General features: G+C 41.2%; 1 protein-coding gene and 1 long non-coding RNA gene across 2 annotated transcripts; both read left to right on the top strand.

Annotated features, from left to right (window-relative positions):
- Window positions 1-93: 93 nt before the first annotated feature.
- On the top strand, window positions 94-7,140 carry LOC140647808 (uncharacterized). Its single transcript, XR_012040963.1, has 3 exons — window positions 94-188; window positions 4,332-4,405; window positions 6,461-7,140. It is a non-coding gene; the product is annotated as an uncharacterized lncRNA (long non-coding RNA).
- Window positions 7,141-10,680: 3,540 nt separating this feature from the next.
- C2H6orf62 (chromosome 2 C6orf62 homolog) lies at window positions 10,681-17,785 on the top strand. Its single transcript, XM_072852852.1, has 5 exons — window positions 10,681-12,087; window positions 14,056-14,232; window positions 14,812-14,934; window positions 15,811-15,945; window positions 16,500-17,785. Exons 1-5 carry the CDS (start codon window positions 11,959-11,961, stop codon window positions 16,623-16,625), a joined length of 690 nt encoding a protein of 229 aa, XP_072708953.1. The 5' UTR covers window positions 10,681-11,958; the 3' UTR covers window positions 16,626-17,785.
- Window positions 17,786-25,055: the final 7,270 nt, after the last annotated feature.

Genomic DNA, 25,055 nt, shown 5'->3' with positions numbered 1-25,055 from the left:
GTGATCCGCCGGCCGCTCACCGAGCCAATCGCAGGCCGCGTTCCTCCATCCCGCCGGCGGAGCCACGCCCCGCGGGAGGGGCGGGGCGGGCGGCCTGAGGAGGCCTGAGGGGATTGAGACCCTGAGGACGTAGGGCAGAGTAAGTGCCTCTGCACGCGGTTCGGGCAGAGCTTTCCATCTTGAGGAAGGTGAGAGGAAAACTTAAGAGTACAGCACTGGGATATGAGACACCTCAGCTATGAACTACACATCCCCTGCCTCGGGGCGGGGGGGGGGGGGGCGGGCACGGGCCTGTCTGGTACAATCTGCCCCTGAGCTGGAGTCACCTGAACTGAAGCTGTAGGAAATGGAGCACCCAAGGATTGCCTGGTGCTCATCTTGGCTATTGCAACGTTGTGTTGGAAGTTTTCTGGTTCCATATTCAAAATCTCCCTGTAGCTTGAAACTAGACATAAGGCCTCTCTGACTGTTTTCTCACTCCCATTATTTGTTGTATTTTATAAGGACATTGTACCCAAACAAATTTAAGTCACATATCCACTTTATTGTCATCATGCCTATCTAAATACAGTACAACCTGCAAAACCAGGGAAGAAAATTAACATGGTTAAGCCACATGGTTAAGCCACAACAAGTGATGCACAACAATAATTTTACATATGATATAGAATACAGCTCTACATTAATTATGCATAAGGTATGCTGTTAAGTTTGTTAGAGGCCACTTTACAATTATGTTCTTGCAAATATTTGCACATTTATCTTTATTTATGCTAATAGCATCTTCTGCTGACTTGTGAGTAAACTCTTATAGAGTTAAGGACATCTTCCTTGCAATGAAGTTCTCATAGATAGCTTAGAGCAGCTATCAACATTTTTTCCAGGCAATGTGATGGAGCTATTAGAAATTAGGATAATTACAGAGAGAAGTATTTGTTTAGCATGCCACTCTGTCAGTCCTCTGTTTGGAAATAAACTGTATGGCATGTATGAGAGTGTCTTAAGGGGAATGTCATGGTCCGATGAAAGGCAGAACATAAAAAAATGATGAATTAGGAAATCTTTAAACAAGGATAAGGAAATAAAGCCGATCTCTCTTGCATAAACTTGTTCAGTCTCCCATTGACCCACTTAAACTTTCATTGTCCACAACATCCTTTGGCAAGTACTTCTAGAGCTCAAATAGCCATTGTCTGAAGAAACCCCTCCTTCTTTTTTTTTCTTTTGAACCCGATTCCTATAGCTTCATCTGATGTCTCCAGTTCTTGTACTGGAAGAGGCAACAAACAGTTGGTCCTCATCTAGGCCACTGTTACACAGATTCCCCTCGAGTTCTCTCTCCCAGGTCTACTTAGCCACCCCTTACATGAAAGCTGTTCCATCTTTCTGCTCATTTGTGAACTGCATGCCGCTTGATTTGCCTTTTTAACCACTGCTGAATATCGGGCTGACATTTTTGTGGAAATGTCTGTCATAACTCTGAGATCTTATTCTTGAATGATGGTCAGTTCAGTGTCTGTTATTTGGTATGTGAAATTAAGATTTTTTTCCTATGTATGTTCTTTTATCTACACTGATTTTCATTGACTGCTGTATTCGCCAGTTACTCAATTCTGTAATGCCCTTCTGCAGTTTTTCCGTCAGCTCTCTTTCTATTATCTCGAATAATATAGTGTCATCAGCAGGCTGTCACATCAGTAAGCTTTGTCTTCTATCAAGAAAATAAAAATAACATGGGCAGAAATGTCTATCTAAATTACTATTGTTCTGTTACAGTAGTAAAAAAAAAATTGTTCATGCTTTTAAGTTAGTTCTTGTTGATTCTAGAAGAAAAGTTGAAATTTCTGCATTACAAAACACTAGCAGATATGCTAAACTCTGATCAAACACACACATAAATCTTACCAGCATTAAATCTCCTTTCAGAAAGATCTAATGTGTACATAAAAACAATGTCAAAACATTCCTATTTTTATGTTTTATGTATTGTTATATAGCAATATAAATATGCAATATAAAAATACATTGTAAAAAACATTTAAATTATATGCATGCATAGATTTATATACATAAAAAGCAATGTGTGTATTTTATGGCTGTGATACAATTTTTTGTAATATTAATGTTTTCAAGTGAAACTTTCAAAAATTACCTTTTCAAAATTCAGTTTTAATTTATAAAAAATTTTCAGGTAGATTTACAGTTCAGAAGTGGAACAACTGCATTGGAAACATTTATAATTGTAAAGGGCCTGAGGCAATGGGAGATGGTTCTGATGTGACAGTTCTGTTTGTTTTTCCTTTTAATTTGTTCCTTGCTGGAGGCATATGATCTGGAGTTTTATTACAAAGGTGCCACTCCTTCAATTTATCCAGCTGAAGAACATGTCCTGTTATGAAGCACCATGTCTCAGAGTTTTCCTTTGGTTCAGTTTCTTTAGTTGGAAAGGTTTGTAAAGAATCCCTTCACCATGTCAGAAAGAACACTGAGAGCTTATTATCAGAAGCTTATTCATAGTCTTAACTGTGGGAAACCAGTATAATTATATAAAAATCTCACAAAAAGGTTTCAGGTTACTTTATTGTAATAATTCCCATTTTTGTGGCTGAAGGTTAAATGTAAACAGGGGTTATGGCCTTTTTACATGTAAAAATCTGTCAACCCACTACTAGCAGAATCTATGTCTTCAGATTGAGTGCAAAATAATGCATTTCAGCTTGTTTGTTTAATAAAAAACAAAACTTTCTGTCATGAATACTTATGACTATTTGCACTTCAAGTGAGCCTAAGCAAACACGCCAATGTTTCCCATGGAGCTCAGCCCATTTGTTAGATTATTCATGGCAGTAGAGAATGTGTACTTTTTAGAGCTTTTATACTCCATTGCTATTGGTAAATGTTACCAGTTTTTACAGCTGTCCTGGTTTCAGCTGGGATAGAGTTAATTTTCTTCCTAGGAGCTGGTATAGTGCTGTGTTTTGGATTTAGGATGAGAATAATGTTGATAACACACTGATGTTTTGGTTGTTGCTAAGTGGTGCTTACACTGGTCAAGGACTTTTCAGCTTCCCATGCCCTGCCAGGTGCACAAGAAGCTGGGAGGGGGCACAGCCAAGATAGTTGATCCAAACTGGCCAAAGGGCTATTCCATACCATATGATGCCATGCTCAGTATAGAAACTGGGGGGAGTTGGCCGGGGGCAGCGATCGCTGCTCGGGGACGGGCTGGGCATCAATGGGTGGGTGGTGAGCGGTTGTATCACTTGTTTTTTTGTTTTTCCCTGGGTTTTGTTCCTCTCTCTCTCTCGTTATTTTCCTTTTCATTACCATTTTTATTATTATTAATAATTATTATTTTTATTTCAATTATTAAACTGTTCTTATCTCAACCCACGAGTTTTCTTACTTGTGCTTTTCCAATTCTCTCCCCCATCCCATGGGGGTGGGAGGGGGAGCGAGTGGCTGCGTGGTGCTTGGTTGCCAACTGGGGTTAAACCACGAGGACAGCAAATGACAACGGAAAAGCTTCTTGGAGGACTTCACATGCCTGGGAATGTGGGAATAGGTGGGAAGGCACTACCAGGTCTCCAATGACTCTGGGGTCCTGTCTTGCTTAGACTCCTGTGTGTGTAAACTTCCTAAGCATTATACAGAGCGGGTTTGGACTTGGCTATCTGCATCAAGTACTGGCAAAACGGTATTTCTACTTGACAGTCTCACTGTGCCTTTTGTCAAGGCCTTTATTGTAATCCATAGCTAATTATCTAGCTCTGGGGTGCTTAGAACTCTTTATTTCTATCTGCTACATTAAGTGCAGGTAAATTACATTGTTACTTTGTATTTTGTAAATGACATTATTATGTAAATATCATAAATGCTTTTCTGAGTATTAGTATTTAATGTAAGGAACTACTGTAACTGTTTTAGAAGCAGAGAACTACTGCGGAGAGGGTCAAAGGACTGAGTACGGCGTTGTGCTTCTGAAGCACGTGAATGTCTTACCTCAGTCCTCCTCTGGGTGCAAGCCTTGCAAAAGGGTCCCGGGAAGGAAGCCCCGAGGCTGGGTTTGGGATCTCTGAATCAGTGAACAGGAACTGTGCCTCTCAGGATCCCTCGCTGCTGTTCTCTCGGCCCTTCTATCTAATAAAAAGGCCATTTAAGGGATGAAACAGCTCCCCGCAATCCGCCGGGTGACGCTAGGTGGCAGCGTGGCATCACGTTGCCTAACGCTTCCCCTCCCTCAGCGTCTTGTTTCTGGGGTATTACGTTGTACAGAAGAGTGTTTTGTGTGTTACCGACAAGAAGTTCGTGATTTGTCTTCTTTTCCCTAGGTTAATCAGCACGGAAGGCTGCATGCGAATGAAACTCTGTCCAAAGAACGGATTATATACACAGCACGATCCAGGTACAATTCATAATGCAAGCCGGTTTTCAATGATGGCCACTGCTATTAATTAAGTCTCTCCAGAGAGTCTGCAATTTTCGTATATTAGAATAAAAGATTGTCCTGTGAATAGTGATCCTTAGTGCTTCAGAGGTGAAAGGTTAAAAGAAAAATCTACATCTCGGCTTCTGATTTTTTCCCTAGTTAAGTACTGTGTGAGTCATTAAGACATCCCTTAAACCAGTTAGGTCCTAACCTTCTCAGCTACGGATTTGCCTTGAAAACAACATAATTTGTGTAGTGCTTTTAGATTTAAAAACGAAACATTCTCTGTAAAGGCTAGGAATTGCTAATCTAAAGCTACTTCCAATTCTCTTGCCTACAAGTATTTAGAATATTATTTGCAGACCGAATAAATAAAACAAGTTGTTTCAAATTTTATTCTTGCAAGCACCTGCTGAGCAAACACAAAACCTACATTGGAACATGTCTGTCTCTGGTTTTGATAGATCAGACAAGTCTAATAAAGACCAATGCATTTGGACAGCATTAACTGAGAACATAAGTTAAAGATGAAGCGGCAGCACAGTGACAAAGAGTCAATAGTCGTTCAGATACCAAAACACTTTGTCCAATGGAATTTGAATTGCAGGTTTACGTACAAATTGCAGGCAATGTGCATTTCAGACATTTTCAGGATAAATGCAAAGTTTTAGAGGCAGGATGTGCACTTGTTAGACAAAACAAAGGGCCAAGGTGTTTAACAAATCATGACTACCATACTCAAAGAGGCAAGTGATTGGGTGTCAGTGTTTGGGGAAGCTATCTTCTCAGCGAAGGCACTGAGAACCTTTAGTTATTTTTGACACCATAACTGCACATACTCAGCAGTCCTAAACGAGTCAGGAAAGCACAAACTGGACAAGCAAAAAATGAGAACACATATAATCAAGTGTATTTAAATATATATATACAAAAATTATTAAGATGGAACAAACCCAGCAAGATAGTAGGTGTAGTTCAGCCAAAGTGGAAGATCAATACCTCCTGTGCCAAAGAATGTATGGTCTGTTTTATGGCCACAGCCCTACAACTAGAAGGGAGGACATAGGGAAGTGATGAAAGAAGCTTAATATTGCAGCAATAGCTGTGCACTGGATGTATAGTTGTCCACAGCATGATGTAAGGAATGTTTTCTGCATTAAACGTTGCCATTTCTCTACACAAAAGCATTCCTCTTATGCCTTGGAAACTAATGTTTGCTCTAAAGGCAGAAAGAGTGAATCACAGTATACTCTGAAGTGCATGAAAGAGTTTTAATTGCCACCTAATTTGTCTTGTTTGAATTCAGAAAGGAATACTGATTTATTTTTGTCTGATGCATAAACATTTGGCACTGAATTAATCGTAGTTCTGTTTTTGAAGCAAGTAGCTTCAGGGCTGATACTAATTCTAACATATACAGCCAGTACAGTATGCATGGAAAGTATAAACGTAAAGATAACAGACTCCATCTCTTCTCTTCCTAACTATGGCTATAACATATGTATCAATTTGCTACAATCTGTTAAAAACTAATTATTAACTAGAACTTATTAAGTAACTAATTATTAAGCTGGAAATTAAGAGCAGAGGCATTACAGTACAATCTTGCCCACATGCTTATGAATAAACATTTAATTCCAAAAACAGGAGTTAGACTCTGAAATCACATAAATTTGGGGGGGGAAAAAAAACAACAAGGTGTTTCTATAAAGTTATCAAACCTTTTTAATTTACAGAAAAACCCACAACTTATTATGCAACCAAAATGTGAAAAAAACTACAGTGATTAATTTCACTGAAAACAGCAAAGAAACAATAAAATGGTGAATAGAAAATACAAGTTATTCAGAGCAGAAAAGGAAAAAATAGACAAGCAACCAGACATTCCAAACTTGCAGTGCTTCTCAAAACTACATTACTCAAACACTTTCTCTCCCAGGAGAGAATATTTTGGAATATCTTTTTGTGACAAAGTCTTTCCTACCTTCGCATGGGCTATTGCCCACGCTGCCTGATTCTGTATTTCTCCAGGATGACGGCTGAACAGTGTCACCCCCTGCTGCAGGGACCAAAGTCCCTAGGGATGTGCATGCGTTTGATTCCCCAAAGACTGCAGGACTGCAGCTACACAGTAAAGTACAAAATCTTCCTTGCCTTGAGTGGGACAAAGACTAAAGGACACCAGCTTATTTATCTGTGCTATGTTAACCAAGCAGAAGCTGACTGACTCTGCTGACTGTTTTGCTTAGCGTGGATCTAATGTGCACAAGAAACACTATTTTTGCTGTGCTAAAGGGATTGAAGCCTAAAAAAAGAACTATTACGTATTTTGCATATACTGACACAACCTACTTGTTGGGTTTGTTTTGTATACCACCCACATTTGTTTCTCCTTAATGATAAAGTTTGTACCGATTTAAACTAGATTTGAAGAGAGGCAGTCTGTCATTAGAGCAAGTGATATAGTTGTAAAACACACACCAGCTTTCAGGCAGACAAGCCTCTCTTATAAATGATACCACATTGCATAACCAGTAAGAAGCATAACAATAATATACAATTATCTGGTCAAGAGAATTATCGATCAATAGCATATAAACATTTATTTTGCTAAGTCTTAACTCCCCCTTCACTCAGTAAGAGCTGCTACTTAATAATAGTATTTTAACTAAGATGCTGATATATACCATTTTTCTACTATATGAGCTTCATCATCGTGCACTATGGAGGAAAAGAAATACAATTGTATAAAAGTAGGACAAGACTCAGCTATTACTCACGGCTTTAATAGTGCAGATATTTCTGTACATATATGTATAATAAAGATACTTTGGTTGGTTGGTCTACTCATTTGTGTAAATGTTGTCAGGGTATCTTTACTAGCCAATGAGTGAAAAGAAAAAAATCTTATCCGAGTTTGGTAAGGGAGGTAGTTTCCTATATAAGGAGGAGCAGCAATCTATACACAAGGAACCTGGAGTGATTTCAGTTCCCCATCCCCTTCTGCAATGTTGTGAAAGGATTTGAGCAGCCTGAGTTTGCAGAAGACAGCTGGTGGCGGCTTAACACGTAATACTCTGTACTCGATCGCCCGTTTCCTCTAAGTAGATATATATTTCTTCTAAGTATATATATTCCTCTCCTCATAGCTCTTCTAGAAAGTCCTCCAGAAGAAAAACTGTTCTGGTGCCAGCACTATTTTTTTGATGCATTTTTTTGACAAAATTTTTTGGATGCATTCCTCAACCTGGGGCTGGGCAGCTGCCCGATCCCTTGTGACACTCGAGAGGGCAGCTGGACTTACTGGGCTGGAAGAAAACTCCTTCCTTTCTTCTCTGCAGGCAGGCAAGGCACCAGTTCCCTCGAAGGGCCTTCTGTGCCGGGGCAATCCCTGCGTCAAGCAGTGCTGCTGCGCCGGGCCTCCTTTGCCTCGGCTGTGCCGGCACAAAGAGGGTCACAGGCCAAGTGTGAGTCACGGCTTAAAATAGCAGCGGGCGCAAGAGGGAATTTCAGACTGCAGCACAAAATGCCGTACAGGGCAGCACGGCAAACAAAACCGCTTTGACTGAAAAAGCGTGTATTTAAAAACAGCTCTTGTTAAGGCCAGACTGATATTACAGTTAAAAAATGTTGGCATTCTGAAATAGTCCCAGCAGTGCAGCACTAATGTCATACTCCTATTTAGATGCCTTGCTTTTTGCCTCCAAACAGAGGGTTATTTTCAAGAGGCATTGCCATTAGAAGTGAACAGCAGTCTGTAAGTGGGTAAAAATTAATCTGTTTCTGCTCTGTTCCTGTTCAACAACAGGGGAGTGTTCTGGGAAATGCCCGTGACAGGGAAGGCAAGATGGAGTGTTTGCATCAGAGGGCCTGACTAACATGGGGTGAGATCAACGAGGTCTAAGGGCTCAGCCATGGCAGCTGCCTACGACGACAGGCAGGAGGAATGTCAACAAGGTGTCCAAGGGAAAGCACATAAAGGAAAGGTGCGCTAAAGGGAAATAACTAATATGAAGGTCAGGAGAGAACCAGGGAAACCAGCAGAGACAAGTAAGAGCAGAGACCAGAGGAAAAAAAGACTGAAATCTGCTGGAGGTTATTGGAGAGTGTCATCACCATGGGCTTTGAAACACAAGCCAATGAGACAGTCGATGCCCGCGCTTGTCTTCCGCTTGTAATCTTTTTAATATCGTTGCTGTTCCTGTGAGTCACAGGCGCCAGCTTCCAGAGGGGCGGTGGGAGAGATGCCTTCACCCACCCCGCGGCCTGTGTCTTGCTGTAGCACAAACCAGCGAGTCACCATCCCCTCGGCGCGCTCCGATGCAGCACAAGGCGAACCTGCGCTGCCGGGCGTTTTAGCAGCACCTCCAGTCTGGGTAATTTTGGATGGCGAGGCTTTCCCTGGCACGCCGGAGGGAGGCACGAGGGGTGGGCCATCGAACGCCTGCGCCCAGCGCTGAAGATGGCGATTCTCCCTCCTCGCCTCGGGCCTCCCAGTGTAAAGAACCCAGCTCCAAGCCAGCCGTGTCCTCGCTTCTCTGTCACTGCAGGGAAGGTGAAGGCGGGAGGCACGAGCCTTTTATTTTGGCATAGGAATAAAAATGCTTACTTTTCTCCCAGGATTAGGTTTGCGTCTCTGGAATAGCAATTACTTAAAAATTAAGTAAGTGTAAAAATTAGCCAGTCTCCTCAAGAAGCGTGACGAGCACGGCCGAGGAACACACATTGTTACAGAGGGGCCGCCCGCTGGTTCCCGTTGCAAGATCAGTACTGCAGGCGGGCCATCGCCCGGCAATCTTTTAGTCAAATGCTGGATTATTTCTTTATTATTTACAGTTTACTTCACATATGTATGCCGGGTTGAATACAAACCCCAACGAACGAAATTAAACAAAACGTGCCTCTACAAGACTTGAAATCTGTATAACACAATAACACCACAACGCTTAAGGCTGAAGCAAGGATTCCGGTCAGGTACGACGGGCCGCGGCAGGGGACGGGGGTCGCGGAGGCGGGGGGGCTGCCCGGGCAGATACCACCTCAGGCAGGGGAGGGGGGCGGCGTTCCCTTCCTCCCCCTTTGCCTTCCTCCCTGCCCCCCCTCCTGAGAACGGCGTTGAGCAACTCCATCCGGGTCCTTGTCCCGCGGGCTATGCCCGACTCGGCATCACGTGGGGCAACGGGGTGGTGACACGAGGAGTGACAGCGCAGGGGGAGGAGGAGCAGGGAAGTGCGACCCGGATTCTTGGCGTGGCGGCGGCTCGGAGATGCTCTGCCGCTGTCGTACTCCCCTCTCATCCTCGCCAAAAGGGGAGTGTGCGTGGCTAGCGAAGCTACGGCCGAGCCTTCCTGCCTGGAGCAAAATATTCTGTCCCCCCCGGGGACCCGAGCGCTTGGTACGCGCCGGCAGAGCGCGCTTGCGCAGTGCGGGCAGGGCGGCGCCTGTGTGACTCAGGCGCTGCCATTTTGAGTGGTCGGTACTGGCCGCGTAGCTCGTCTCCGAGCTCGCTCCCGTGCCGAGGCACAGGCGCAGACCGAGGCGCTTCCGCTCGCTCCTGCCGTCGCCTTCGAGGACGTCCCGGGACCGCCTGGGCGAAGAGAGGCTCTCCTCAGCCCTTTCATCCTTCTCCCGGCCGTCTTCCGCCGTCGCTCCGGGATCTCTATGCCCGTCGCCCTCCGTAGGAGCCACTAGCGCAGGGACCTGCCGCCGTCTCCTCCTCCTTCCGTTGCTGCCACCGCCGTCGCCTCTTCCTCCTTCTCCTCTTCCTCTCTCCGCCACCATTTCCCCACTCCCCGGCACCGGGGCGCTGAGCTAGACTATGGGGACCAGGTTGGGGCTGAGCAGCGGCAGAGCGGGCGGCCCGGTCACCGTGTCCACTGCGGCAGGGATGGGGGGGCTCCGCGGCTTCGTGGCTTTATCTTGACATGGCTCCTCTCCGTGCTGCTAGCAGCGCCGCCGCCTCTACTGCTCCTCCTGCGCCCGCCGGCTGCGGGTAGCGAGCGGGCCACGGTCTCGGTCTCTTGTCTGAGTCTCTCAGTCTCTTGCTTAAGTGGGGGGGAAGTTTTGGGAGGGGTTCCTTTTTTGTTTTTGTTTTCCTTTCTTTTTTTATTTTTGTCGAGAGAGGAGGGGGGAATACTGTTTCCCCTCTTCTTAACCTAGTCCGACAGATCTGCTAACCTAAAAACTTTTAGCCCCGGCTAATCAAACACCTGGGGGGGGAAAATGTCTGGAGAGAGGAAGAAAATAACCTGATAATTGGGGATTTGCTTTTTGGGGGGAGGGTGTTTTAGAGGTTTAAAATTGCAATCTAGACTTGCAATTAAAAAAACCTCGCAAAATTTTTGACACCAAAAACCTGTTTTGCGAGAAAAGCAGGAGCAAAACTCTCCATGTTTTCCAAGTTGTGACCATGAAGTGAGAGGGGAGACGCCGAGCTACTGTGGGTGTCCCGCTGCCCTGGGCACAGGCCGCCCGCTGCAGCCTCTGCCGTCTGGTGTAGAGGGAGGCCTAAGGAGAAGCGAAAAGCATTGGCCATGCACAGCCTCGGCTAACCGTGCTTGCTGTGGAGTGCAGCAGCAGAGAGAGAAGGATTCCCGGGGGATCAGCAGCCCAGGGAGCGTGTGAGGCTTTGGGGGATGTAGGGCTCTCCCACTGGTAAGGAGCCGGGGTTTGGGGCACTGATTTGGGTTTTAGTCTCTAGGTGAGATAATACTGTCCCTTGAACCCCTGCCCGCCCCTCGTCTACGGCCATCATGATCCCTCTTCTCTTTAGCAGCAGTAGCCTCAGGGCAATGATGTGCCTGATGATGAGCAGGATGAAGTTAGAAATGACTCCGCTGTTTTTTCTCTTTGCTCCCCTGCAAACCAGCACTGTGTTGTCTGTAGTTGATTTTGTTGTTGTTGGCAGAGAAATGTCATACCTCCCAGGATGTGCACTCCTCCTTTGCACCCTTTTCTCTGCTCTCCACCAAGTGTAATAATTCTAAAGAAAAAAAAAAGACGGGCAACATAACAGTAGTGGAAAGCTGAGAATAATAATCAGTAGAGTCATGAATCTGGCTGGGGTAAAACGCAATTTGTAATTTCAGCTTCATTTTTTTTTTTGTAAGCAGAGCAAAAATATCCCATCCTCCCTTCCCCCCATGGATTGGGCTTGTGCCAGTTGCTTTTTATTGTACCCATAAATTGTGATTTTTTTTTTTCTTTTCATTCTTACCCACTTATTCCTGCAGCTAAACTGTTCAAATTTTTGTCTTCAAAATTTTTAGGGTTTTTTTTCTTGGTTTATTGTAAAACCTCTTGTCCAGCCATGGCTGGACAACTACTTACGTTGTTTCTTGACCCCTCTGATACGACATTCTCGTAAAATAATCGCCTGAGGTGCGGTTTTGGGTTACATTTGCGTTTTATCTATTCAGTCGTATGAGCAGGAATAAAGCGACTTGTTTCTGTTGTACTTGAGTCTTATGAAAAGGTGCCCATAGTTTAGCGACAGTTTCCAAAGGCTTTAGTACCACCTGTTTTACAAAATGGGGGACCCAAACTCCCGGAAGAAACAAGCTCTGAACAGACTTCGTGCTCAGCTTAGAAAGAAAAAAGAATCTTTAGCTGACCAGTTTGACTTCAAGATGTACATTGCCTTTGTGTTCAAAGACAAGGTAACTTGGTTTTAATGTTTCTCTCTTATTGTGTTGTCTGTTGCAATGCATGTTAACTACGCTGTGCGAAGTCTTGCTGCCTGATTGCATCTTATGGTTTATCCTTAATAGATTCCATTGACTTTTTAACATTTTTCTTTTAATTGCTAATTGCTATAATATTTACTTAGTTTCATCTGTTTCTAGTTTTGTAATGCAGAGGGTGCCAGTGCCTCACTAAATGGTTACTTGGTAACTTCTGTATTGGGTAGATATTTTTTGAAGTTAATACTGTAATTCGTTAAGCCTAATTGGGGTCTGAATTGCATAATTGTTGGCTGTGAATAGTTGAGTTGAAAAGGGAGACCTGGCTGGAGTGATTGCTGAAGTTACTGCGTTTATCTGGTTAAAGCAGAAGGGAGAACCTGGCAGTTGAAGGGAGGAGTCGCACAATGCCATATTGAAGTGGCCCAAGCATGCAGGCATATGTGAAACTGCTGCTACCATTTTGAAAGGGAGTGGGGAGGGAAAAGAGGAAGCCTTCATTTGCTTGGCTGCCTTGTCTGCTGCTGCTGGATGCTGTGTGTCTGGGCCAGAGTGGGGAGCCTCGTGATATTTCTACAGCTAACTATAGACCCAGAATTGTAGGAGAGTTTCCGTCCACAGAAGGTGAAGAACAGTAGGTGCTTATAGTAAGTGAATGTGCTGAACAAATGATGAGGAAGTGAAGATGGAAGCAAATGGCAACAGAGTACATATGCAGGCAGTGCGTGTAGATAAGCACTGAAATAGTTTAATCCCCTCAAATGTATAGTTTTTGCATTCACTGTAATAGTTATGTGGGTTTTAATGAAGACTCTGTTCTTTGAACTTTTTTAATTCAGAAGTTCCCTTAAAATTCCTAAGTTCAATTTGCTTTTGTTCATCAGTTCCAGTGCAAACAGAGATGGATATAATTGGATCTAATTTATTGGTACTGTCTCATAGTAATAAAGAGGAATTTGAATGTTTAAGCAGTGGTATTAGATTTTCTTAGATGATATGACTTCACTGGTTTTAGTTGGAGCGTTCATACTGCTTTTTGGTTGCTTTGTAGAAATTCATCGCAAATGCCTGTTTTAAATTCTATACAATTTGCTTATGTCACAGTGAACTGAAGATGTCCATCCAGTACCAGTTTGCTTAAAGTAGGAGTCTAGCTCAGCCTAGCTTGGTCAGCAAATAGTTGCCTGTTTTGTATGTTCTGGCTGGGGGTGTGGAGGGTTATTTGATAAAATATGCTTTGTCCATCATATTCTTAAATAGGTCAAGACTTCCCATGAGATATGAAAGCTGTTAGAAGCAGACATACAACTTTAAGCAATTTTACATACAGCAAAAACTGTTCTTCCAAATTCCCCGTAATGTTTTGGCCTCACTTGAGAGATCCTAAAATGTTTGTAGTGGGTATAAAAGTTACTTACCAAATTAAAATAGTCCTTCTTTGAGAAGGCTATGACTTGTAGCTAACTTCAGATTGGATCTCGATCACCCACTGTTACCAACTGTGGCATTGAAAGACTTCACTTTTCATAAAAGGCCAACTTTAAAGTATTGCAAAGGGAAAACCAAGTGTTACTTGATTTGCAAAGAGAAGCTTGCAGAGGGCTCTTGGTCAGCCCAAAGTCATGTATTCTACATGATGAAAGGGCAGTTCTGTTAATGTTTAGATACAGCTTTAATGTTTGCAAGATTGGTGTGTAAATCTGCATCTCTGGAGACTACAAAAACATGTTCAACTTTTTTCTATAAACAGTTGTTGGACTGATTCTGTTTAATATATAAAATTTTGCATATAAATTTCAGTGTGGTTTGTGTCAAAAGTCCTAACTTACATGATGTGCACTTTACATATGAATGCTAACAGAAAATCACAAACTTTGAAATAAACTATTATCTATAATTGCCTAGAAAGGATTGTAATCTTAATGTAACCTGTGCTTTTTTTAGAAGAAAAAGTCAGCGCTTTTTGAAGTGTCTGAAGTGATACCAGTCATGACCAATAATTATGAAGAAAATATCCTGAAAGGTGTGCGGGATTCCAGCTATTCTTTGGAAAGTTCCTTAGAGCTTCTGCAGAAGGATGTAGTACAGCTTCATGCACCCCGCTACCAGTCTATGCGCAGGGTAAAGTTCCTTGTTACACTTGCTGAATTTTAGTTTTTCTACACTTGTGCTGTTCTTTGGGAATCTTAAGGTTAATCCTGCTTTTTTATTTTCTTGGCTTTTCTGCTGGATGAGGGTTCTGCAGGCATGTGTTTATGGGGTCTAGTCTGAAGGGTAACAGCATATGTATTCTGAAATTCTGTTTAAATATGTAGTGCTCAAACTTTACTTTTTATCTGTCTTATTGAAATATGCCTTGGGAATTATATCTTCTTGCCATCCTTGTCCTTTTGTAGGCATGTGTTAGTTGTACAGCAAGAGTTGTTGCAAGAATTAAGTGGGTTTTTTATGAATATTGGAAGATAGACAGTCTTTGCTAATGTTTTCTTAAAGTTGGAATTCATATTAACTGGATACTGATATTAACACTCAATGGAAGGCAAGGAAGACTTTAGTTGTGCTATGAGTAATACAAATGGAAAATTACACAAACATGGTAATAAGTACCAACTTTAAATTATGTGCCTGTGTAGATAAATTGCTCATCTGTATCTTGGACTAATGGAAGGAATGTAAGTACAGAACTGTACTACTTTGCAGGATGTGATTGGCTGTACCCAGGAGATGGACTTCATTCTCTGGCCTCGTAATGATATTGAGAAGATAGTCTGTCTCCTGTTTTCTCGGTGGAAGGGATCTGATGAACCCTTTAGGCCTGTTCAGGTATTTGTTTTTGTTTTTTAACTTCAATAAGTAACTTACACCTGGAGGGGAGGATAAGTACTCTCTTCTTAACCAGTAAGTTGATATGGTATGTGACTTCTGTGGATGTTAAAGTATGCTGTCTGTTTTTATTTATAAAGCAGTCAATGTTTTGAATGCCAAATTCTGCTTCCTATCTTTATGCAGTTATATTAGCACTTCCAAAATTTAAGTGTCTGAAGGATCTTTGCAAATGACATGTCTGTATAAATACATATATCATGTTAGTATTATCAGAAGTGGATTAGATGTGACTCTTGGTACAACTGAATCTTTGTCTAAATATGATGGTGTCATTAAGGTTCTGTGAGTATCCCAAGTTGCTGTATTTTGTTAGATGAAAGACGGTCTGAGATTAATGGAATTTTTGCATTATAATTTTACCTTGAAATAAATTTCAAACACTCTGGACTATTTTTTTTCAGTAGCCAGCTTTAGCTGTTTACATTCAGATTTTTGAACAATGTTATATATGTTTTCTGTGTTGGTTCTGCAATAACAAGTTACTGGAAGAAATGTGGTGTATTGCTGATGAACAGGGATGTTCTGCCACAACAAGCTAAATCTGGTTTTATAAATGCAGTTAAGGTTGTACCTTTGAATTGTTAATAATGTCATTGCAATGACTAATGTCAGTGTTGGCAGAATGAAACCAGGGAATACTTTAAATTGTGCCAAGACTCAAGTGTGTCGTCACTGTGGTCCCCAATTTCTGCTTTTCAGAGATAAGAAAAGGAAAGAAAAGTGGTTGTAAAGCCCCATATTGAAGGAAATTAATTGGTTAAATGTGAGCTTTAGCTTAATAAATATTTTATTCCCCTCCCTCACACAATGCAGGCCAAGTTTGAATTTCATCACGGTGACTATGAAAAACAGTTTCTGCATGTTCTGAGCCGAAAGGACAAGACTGGAATTGTTGTCAACAACCCTAACCAGTCAGTGTTTCTCTTCATTGACAGACAGCACTTGCAGGTGAGCTTATTTTGTCCCTCTTTAACGAGGGTGTTTTAATCATAAAATGCCTTTTCTTAGAAATATCAGTGATTTTACTGCAAAATACTCAAGTAGAAAAATTGATCATGCATTCATGCTTGCATTTCAGCAGTTTCAGAGGAAACTTATGCTATAAATAGGATTCATACCTGCAAAAACTAGCTATGGACCACAGATGTGTTCACATAGAATTAATTTAATGTTCTTGTATTAAAAATTAAATAAGTTCTAAAACAGACATAACAGTGTTGTGGAAGAATTAAACATTGGCTTAATTTGGGTGATACTACAGAAATTATTCAAGTGAAGAATGAACAGAATAGTGAAAATATTTTAGGCTTTAGAAGTCGCAGACTAATTTTGAGTTCAGGCTGTTTATACGGATGAAATAGTGGCTTTTAAAAGTCTGTGGTGTTCCTCCACAACCAGCAGCAAGCTAATAATTGGGCTGGATCTGCTGTGGGGGTCTGCCTGTTAGTCTTGAGTTAACTTCCATGTTTAATTGCTGTTCTTTGGGTTTTCTTTGCCTCTAGACTCCAAAAAACAAAGCTACAATCTTCAAGTTATGCAGCATCTGCCTGTACCTGCCACAGGAGCAGCTCACTCACTGGACGGTTGGTACCATAGAGGATCACCTCCGTCCTTACATGCCAGAGTAAGGTACTGGCCAGCAAAATGGGGAAGATCACAGAATGCAGCAGTGGATTTTTCACTTTCCTCACCACTTTTATTCTTTCAGAATTTAGAAGAAAATGGACTCATGTTCAGAACACTATACATTGTGAAACTTGATCATCCTGGATTTTTTTTATCATTTGTGTCTCAGAACTTTACAATTTTTTTTAGATGTTTTCTGCATGGACCTTGTGAAAGAGAGGATGCTCTGCACGCTTCTGCACTGCATCAGTATCTTACTAAAATGTGAAGTGGAGGGACTGTACACTGAAACAAATGTATCCGAAAGCACAAGGTGATCATTTGTGGTGGTGTTCCCATTTGTGCTGGTCATTCCCCCTAACATCTGTAATGTTAACCATCAGTATTTGGAGGGTGAGAAGTGAATGTAACGGGTATAAAAGCCTTATAGCTTTGCTGTTAATGATTGTATCAAAGAGCACTATCATTCATTTTAATGAACAGAAAAGTGGCTATTACAATAGAAAGTAAATGCGGGAAAGAAATCTTTCTTTAAAGAAAAAAAGCATCTCATTTAATGTGTAGGCATTTTCTGCCTCTTTTATTTTGCTGGGCCATGTCTAAGTTTACTGGCACTTTCGTTTTGGATCTCTTTCCCCAAGTTGCTGTATAACTGTATGAAAGTATTCTTTTGAGTTGGATGCATTTATACAGATGAGGCAGACCTGGAGTCTGAAGTTGCTAAAGCAGCTAAAAATAAAGTAAAATAATAGCTGCAGAAACAATGTTGGTAGAGGATTATTTTTTCTTGAGAGTTGAGACTTGTAAACTTGCAGGTGAACTGTGCAGGAAATACTGGTTTCTAAAACATTTCTTATGGAAAACCCATTGAGGTTTTTTTTCTTTTGGAATAGACATTATAAAACAATGTAAAATAGCGTTTGGAGTGTCAAAAGTTGGTTCTGACAGAACATTTTAAGGTTGTGCAATGATAAAAGGAAGACTACTGTATAGTTTTGATGACAAAGAAGGCTCTGCTTAAGGGTTGAGTACTTTACTGGAGTAAAACTGCATAAGCCTGCTCCCTTTGGATAAAACTAGTGCTTACCTGTTTAAAACTTGTATTTAGCTTTTGTTTGGAATTGGAAAAAATTGGAACTTAAATAAATTAGGTGAAAGATGACTGGTTTTATTTATGGAAATCCTATGAGTTGAATTTTAGTAGTGTCTTAATCTTGACAGTGTTACCCACTACAAACACTGAAAATGTACAGACTGTAAAATGGTGTTAAGATTAACAAAGATCAGTGGCAAAGGTGTTCTTACATATGTGGGCAATGTGTTTTGTTTTGAAAAGTAGCTGTCAGAAATAATCGAAGTGCATAGCATACTATTGTAGCATACTATTGTATTGGTACATGGTTATTTTTTAGTTTTTTGGTCATAAGGTCCTACAGGTTAAACTGGAGCACCCTAGAAAAACACCACCTGATAGCTGCAACTTCACATTAATAAATGCCTTAAGTTACAAAGAAACATATTGAAAATGCTGCTCCGCAGAATGCTAGAACTTTCTAGAATATTTAGTAACCACCATACCTACTAATAGTACTTAAAATTTCCCAGCTTTAAGTGCCCCTTCTTTGAATGGCCTGTAAGACATATTACCAAGTGTCCGCATGAAGCTTGAGATGGGTTTTATAGGGTCTTGAACGTTGAAGTTTCACGAGCTTGGATTTTGCTTCCGAAGTGCAATCCCTTTGTTTCTTCTTAATTTGTTATTTTGGACATCATCCCACAGCAGTGAGAATATGGCCATAGTTATCTTTGTTAGCAAAGCAAATGACTTAGTAGTTCTTGTATTAGGAATTTTGGTTTTCTTCATTCTGGTTTCTCTTAGAAGAAGCCTCAAGATGTTGGCCTGAGTGGCTGTGTACAATGCTTTTTAAGTGTCAGCAATGGTATCATCCTTAACTTTAATTCTCTGTATTACAGGGAACAACCTGTTCAGTTTATTTGCTTTTTTTAGTTTTGTATGGGATATGTAAGATGCACAGGCTACTCATTTGTTCTTTGAGGCGGTGATCCCAGAGTTAAATTAATACTGTGCTTTCTTGGGAGAACATAGTTGTAAAATACTGATTTTGTTAAATGTAGTCTGTTCTACCCAGCTAACAAATGTTATGCTTTTGCTGTGCTACCAGATTGAGTGGATAGCCATCTGCATTGTGTAAGTTGTGAAAAAAGGTAAAGGGGAACAACAGGCTTCAGAGCATGAAAATCTCAGGGAGTGTATGAGAGTTTGTTCGTAAATCACTTGGCATCTTTGAAAGGTGTCTCTTTCTCCACTTAAACAGGATGACTGTTGAGGGAAAAGACTAAACTTGAAATTGTCCCAGTCCTTCTCAATGGAGCTTCTAGTTCAATCTCAGAATACTCTTCTGTTAAGTTACTTCAGCAAAATGCCCTTCAGAAGTGAATGGAAGCAGTTCACAGTATCTAGCTTTGGGTTTCGGGTGCTCTTTATTTCAGCTTGGTGGCTTTTTGGTAGGCTTTCTTAACTTCAGAGTGTAGTTTTGTGAGATAAAACCTAATGTTTACAAAGCCCAGTTTACAATTCTGTAAACCTAACTAGTTTGTTCAGTGGAGCTGTTTGTAAATACAAAAAGGGCTCTCTTATATGACAAGAATTTTGGTTACTACCTGCTGTCAACTGCTTGTGTGGCTCCTTTGGATGTGCTAGTACCAAGAATTGAAATACGCTCAATATCTCACCCGAATATGGGAGTTTTACCAGGCTATTGCTTGAGGATTTGCCATGTGAACTTGGCAAGTGCGACTGGGGCAGGGATTGATGTGGAGGCAGCAAAATTAAGTAGACAGAGGCCCATTAAATCTCTTGCATCTAAATAAAGTGCCTGGTGAAGGGAAGCTTGTGTGGGGTGCTTCCCAGATGACGAGGAGAAACTTCTTAAATGTCATAGCCTGTACCTGGCTGTATAGTTTCCCTTTACTTTTCAAGCTTCTTCAGCTGCACAAGTGTTTATCAAAAATATGGTAAGATGGACAGAACTGCTTGTACAAGCATTGCCCAAATGTAATAGGCCTGTAGCTAGTTTGCCCTTTGTCACATCTGCCTCAAAGCATAAAAATTGTAACAAAATAGCTTTTGAGAAGCACTAAAATTGCTGTCTTAAGTGATACATCAGGTACTAGAAACATTGGGATTATTCAGTGTTTCTCTTAAAAAAAGAAAAAATGTTACTCAAACTAGAACTAATCTTTGAGCATTGAAAGCTTTAGATCAAGGTACTGATCTCTTGCTACAAGTTGATTTTTTTTTGTATAGCAAAATGTTAAGCCTATTAGAAACAAAGCTGGTGGAAAGATGGTAATTTTGCCAGTTTCAATTTTCTAGACTTTTTAAAAAATTAAGTCACTGAAAGACCTACTTAATCTGTATTTACAAAATACAAAACAAGCAGAGGATCAGTCTTCACTACAGGTGGGTGCTCTGGTCCTTGTGAATGACCACATCTTTTTGTTGACACATTAAGGCACAATGTATTAGTTTTAAAATTACTTTAAAACCTGATACAAGTGCCATAAACTCCTGTTCCTTGTATGTACTCCCAGCTTGTGAGCTCTACAGGCATCCTTCCCTGTCCATTTCTGTTTTGCTGCTGGGAGAACACTGCATTTTCTTGCACTTGTGTGCTGAGTCATTAGGTTACTTGCAGTTAACGAATGCCACCTCATGTTAAATCTGGATCTTGGGAGGATGAACAGTGAGAATGGTCAGTTAAGGGTTTTTTTGCTCCTTAAGTGTGAGATTATTCTAATGGACTGTTACAGGCTTCATTTAAGATTACATTAAGGTTCCTGCCACTTGCATAATAGTTGTTAAAGTCAAGAATTACTAGACTACATTTACATCCACTAAGCAGATAGACATGTGGTGTGAGTTTACTTAATTGCTATTTTCTTTTATTAGCCTGGAAAAGCTTCTCTTGTTTTTACTTTTGCATTTATTGCAGCAGCAAATTCAGAAGCTTTATAAGCCTACAGATTCTGGAACAGCTTTCTGGAAAAAAATAATGAGATAAAGGGCTTTAATAGTGTTTTACAAAAGGAAAAAAAGTCTAGCATGCATGTTTGAGGGATGGTACTAGCCTGAGTGGTGTTTATTCTAGAATTCCTTTTGTGGAACAAATCTACTTTTTCATTTTAGTAATCTTTATGTACAAACCACTCTTGCCCAAACCATAAGGCCAATGTTATTACTTGTCCCTTAGCATCACTAGCACAAAAAAGGACATTCCTGTGTGTGGGTTTGGCCTTTGTTTGCACCTGTACTACTTGATGCCATGCTGGTGTTGTGAGAGCAAGGCCTCAGCTTGTAGATGTCTTCTGTACCTGCTAGGCTACGTCACTTTGCTGCAGGAGTTCAGCATGACTGCGAGTTAAAAGGTTCAGACATAGAGCTTCTCACATTAGAACTGGAAGTTCCCGTAGCTCTTTCCCTGCTGTAGCGCACAGAGGCTGGGTGCTTTGTATGAATTTGGTGTTTAAATCTTCCTTGTTGTGGTGGTGTTGGAGTACAGATGAATGGAGTAGAGATGAACTCTGCTGTCAGGAATACTAAGGAGGAAGCCACAGTTCCATCTACAGTAGTAGGTACTGCTTTCTGATCTGTGCACCACAGCTGGGAGTTCACAAGGCTGACTGTACAGCACTGATGCTGTGGAAGGGTGCATCAGCTCTACAGGTTAACTGAAGCAAGCTAAGTGAAAAGCAAGCATAATTTCTTTTCCCCATGGCTGACGATATCTGTGACCTAGTTCTGCTTGGAAAGGATTTACATATGGAAAGGTCCCTTCGTTTGAGCACAATTACTGTATGTTAGACCACCCACTCAACAAGCTGCTTTTCTGGACTCTTGCAACCTATTCAAGCAGCTACTGCTTTTAAGCAAAAGAAATCAAAGATCCAGAATGTTACTACAGTGGTACAGCCCCAGGTACTGTTTTGGTGAACAAAAGTTGTTTGTTGGGTTTTTTTATGGAGGATAGCCAATGTGTCTTGTTTGAAGACAGCTTGCAGGTAACTTGCTCTGGCTTAGGTGAGAACTGTATATGCTGCAGTGTCCCACAGCCATGGCAGCTTGGGACCAGGGGATCTGGTAACAGCAGCTGTTCAGTGAATGCATTACAGAATCACAAAGGTAATGACTGTCATCGTGTTGTCCCTGAACTCTTTAAGTAGCAAAATAGGAATCAAAGTGCTTTTTTTCCTTTGTTCCCATGGACAGTGAGGTAAGAGAGAGGTTTTGGGGTTTCTTTCTACTGGCTAAATGGTTTCTGAAGATAGAAAATTCTAAAATGGTTAGTGATAAAACACAGTTGGAAATTGTTCTGTATGCCCTGGCAGTGGCTCAGAGCCAGTCAATGAAGCTGAACAGAATTGAACTGTTATTGAGAACAGTTACTTAACAGTCTAATTCTCCCTGGCCCCCTGTCCCCTTTAGGTGGTAATGCTTGCCAATTTGAGAACTGTAAACCAGGTAGCTGGTAGTTAAATTGGCAGATTAACCTAGGTGAAGCAGCTCAGCCATGAGACCCCTGTGACAGGTGGCTCGACCTGACAGACTAACAAGGAGTCCTGCTAGTTTAATGCTTGTTTCAGCAGTGATGTCCTTCCTTCCTCTCTCCTCTTCCCAGTCTGTCACTGACAAGTTGCTTCTTCCTGAGAGCTGGAATCCTTAATGACTAAATCCCTCCTCACATCACCTTAACCTGTGATCAGTATTTGCCCTGACTAGTATCTGGACTCTTTGTTTTAAACGCCAGTGGGAACGATTCTGTTCCGATTCCTCGTTTTCTCAAGGGATCTGTAATGCACAGCTCTACCATGGTGGGAACACCTGGGTGTCAGTCTGAATGCATGTGTGAAACACTTGGCTGACCAATATATTACATGAAGGGGGAAGCTGCAGTTACTTTCACTGATAGCGACAAACTGTTCCACAACATGTCACATACCGCTGTGTGAAAAGTGTGGCCCTCCATAAGGACAGACCTCTAGACATCAGGGATTATGGTGTAGGTGTTTGGTATGTTTGAAAAAAATATAAAAAACCAAACAGCACAATATGGGAGGGACAGTCTCATTTGCAGCTGTAAGATAAGGAGTTGCAGATGTCTGTCAGTTATTGGATATGTAATCTGGTATACTAGTGAGACTCACAAGATGATCTCATCAAGTCACTTTATTTGCTCGCTTGTGAGGGAATTATGCCTAAATCTGCAGTGATGGAACCAGGGCAACCCCACAGGAGATCTGTTTGTTCTCATGCCAGGTGGAACCATGTACCATTTGTCCTTATTACGGTAATTTTTTTCCATTCCTTTGAGACTTACCTTAGATAAGATACAGATTTTTCAACATGTAGGTTAGGGTGAAATCAGTAAAGAACACTTCCAAATATTAAGTCTGATGTTTGACAGTTTACTCCCAAAGCTAAGCAAGCTCAATGGTGACAATTCCTTCTAAGATCATCTCCAAGCCTAAGTTAAGTTGTGAAATAAATTGAGGTCAATGTGCTGCTGCTGGTGGAGGGATAACAGACAAGGTTGTCTTAAAATAATCAGTTTAATGAACTGCTTCTAAAATAACTGGCCTGCATATTAATGATGTCCCTTTTATTAATTAGGCAGCACTAAAATACTGTGGTGAATAGTCTGTTACAAGGGAGAAGAGAATTCACTTGTCACTTCAGGAAGGGGTTTTTTTCTGTCTTCCTCTCAGCCTGCAGCAGTCCTTGCCAGGCTTGAGTGGGAACAGGATACTGTTGTTTCCATGTTGAGGTTTGCCACTCTTAATTTGCCTGGACACTTTTCAATTGTAATTATGTAGATATGATGAATGCTAAGCGATAGAATGAGACCACTTAACTATGGTAGGTTCCTGAGGCAGCCAGCTTTGATTGAGGGAAGTCATGTTAAGTTGCAGTGGGACAGTCGCACGAGGACAGAGTTGTCCCAGTACACAGAGCTGAGAGCATTCTGAATCTTCTGGCACGTATTGAATTCAGCACCTCCTTCATTCTCACCCTCTGCCTTTTAATTCAGGTAATAGTCAAAATCACTCTTGTGTTCCAGTGAGGGTGGTGGGTTTATAGTAGTTGGGGGAGCAGTTTTAATCCTCACTTCTATTTCCTTGCACTCTACTACATGGAAGAAAATGGTAAACTTAAGAATGAGAAAAAAGATGACTGGAGATGCCGGAACATGTTAATAGGAAGTCAACCAGAACAGCAATTGCTAAACCCACTAGGTGTGTCCACGTGCTGTGATGGATCCTCTCTGTCTGCTTATCCTAGTAATTGTAGAGGAGCTGGAGATGCTTAAGACTAGATTAGAGCTCCAGGCAGAGGAAGCTGTGAAGTGAGAAACAATTTAATACAGTGAAGTATATAGTTCTGCTGAGCAGAGATTTAAAACAAAACAGGTTGCTCCTGTAATATGTATCTTCACAGAACTGCTTTAGCAAAGCACTATGTTTCTATAAATGGGATTCAGGGATGATTCTGAGCATGAGTGCAAGTACTGGGGAAAAAATAATTATGAATGTACTGCTGAAGAGAGGATGCTACCATTAAATGTTCGCAGGCATGTAAGCTACATACACTTCTGAGACAGCCTCGGAGAAAAAGCTTTTGTTGAGAATGTATATACCATGAACAACTGTTCTAAACTTGCAGCAAAAATACATGCTGATAGCCTGAGCCCACTATAGGTATTTTTTAAGAGAACTTCCATTGAAGGGTAAGTTATCAGCTATATCACTTGTTTGAAAGTAATTTTGGAAAGATTGCTGATATATTAATAAACTTGTTCAACTTCATATTGAAAATCCATCTGCATGAACAGGTCACTTAACTCATTGGAAATTATTTCTTTAGGTTTAGGAATGCACAAAAAAGCCCTAACTGCACATTTAATCACAAAATTCAAAACACTGAATAGAATGAGTCAACTTCCATGACAAAAAGAATTATGCATGCCCTTTACTAGTGTAGATTAACTTTTTCAAATCTCCCACTAGAGAAGAAAAACTAAGGTCATGGTTTATGTAAACTTGCACTGCATATGTGGCATCGCTGTTTTTATTACAGTGTGATAGCCTTGCCAAGCATTGTTTGTCATCGATTTGAAGAAAGCAGTTAAACCTGTTCACAACAGTGCATGAGGAGATAAGTCTTCAGCTGATGAATAGCAGCTTAACTCTACCACATTAAACCCCAGTCAGACAATCTACAGCCTCAGCCTGATGAAAGGCTCACCAAATTTATTTTGATACACCCCTAACTCTCAGCTGATGATTTTTAAACAAATATAGCCACAACTTCAGGTAGGTAGAGGTGAAAAGCCCTGATGATGTAACTACACTTT

The sequence above is a fragment of the Ciconia boyciana genome, chromosome 2, assembly GCF_034638445.1.
Source record: "Ciconia boyciana chromosome 2, ASM3463844v1, whole genome shotgun sequence".
Taxonomy (NCBI): domain Eukaryota; kingdom Metazoa; phylum Chordata; class Aves; order Ciconiiformes; family Ciconiidae; genus Ciconia; species Ciconia boyciana.
The sequence above is the reverse complement of the archived record's forward strand: the minus strand, read 5'-3'. Positions and strand labels throughout refer to the sequence as shown.

What these genes read in the sequence shown, in the direction of transcription:
- C2H6orf62 (XM_072852852.1), top strand. Translation starts at nt 11,959, where the DNA reads ATGGGGGACCCAAACTCCCGGAAGAAACAAGCTCTGAACAGACTTCGT. An exon ending in CCTTTGTGTTCAAAGACAAG is followed by an intron (nt 12,088 to 14,055) that starts GTAACTTGGTTT and finishes TGCTTTTTTTAG; the next exon opens with AAGAAAAAGTCAGCGCTTTT. An exon ending in TTGACAGACAGCACTTGCAG is followed by an intron (nt 15,946 to 16,499) that starts GTGAGCTTATTT and finishes CTTTGCCTCTAG; the next exon opens with ACTCCAAAAAACAAAGCTAC.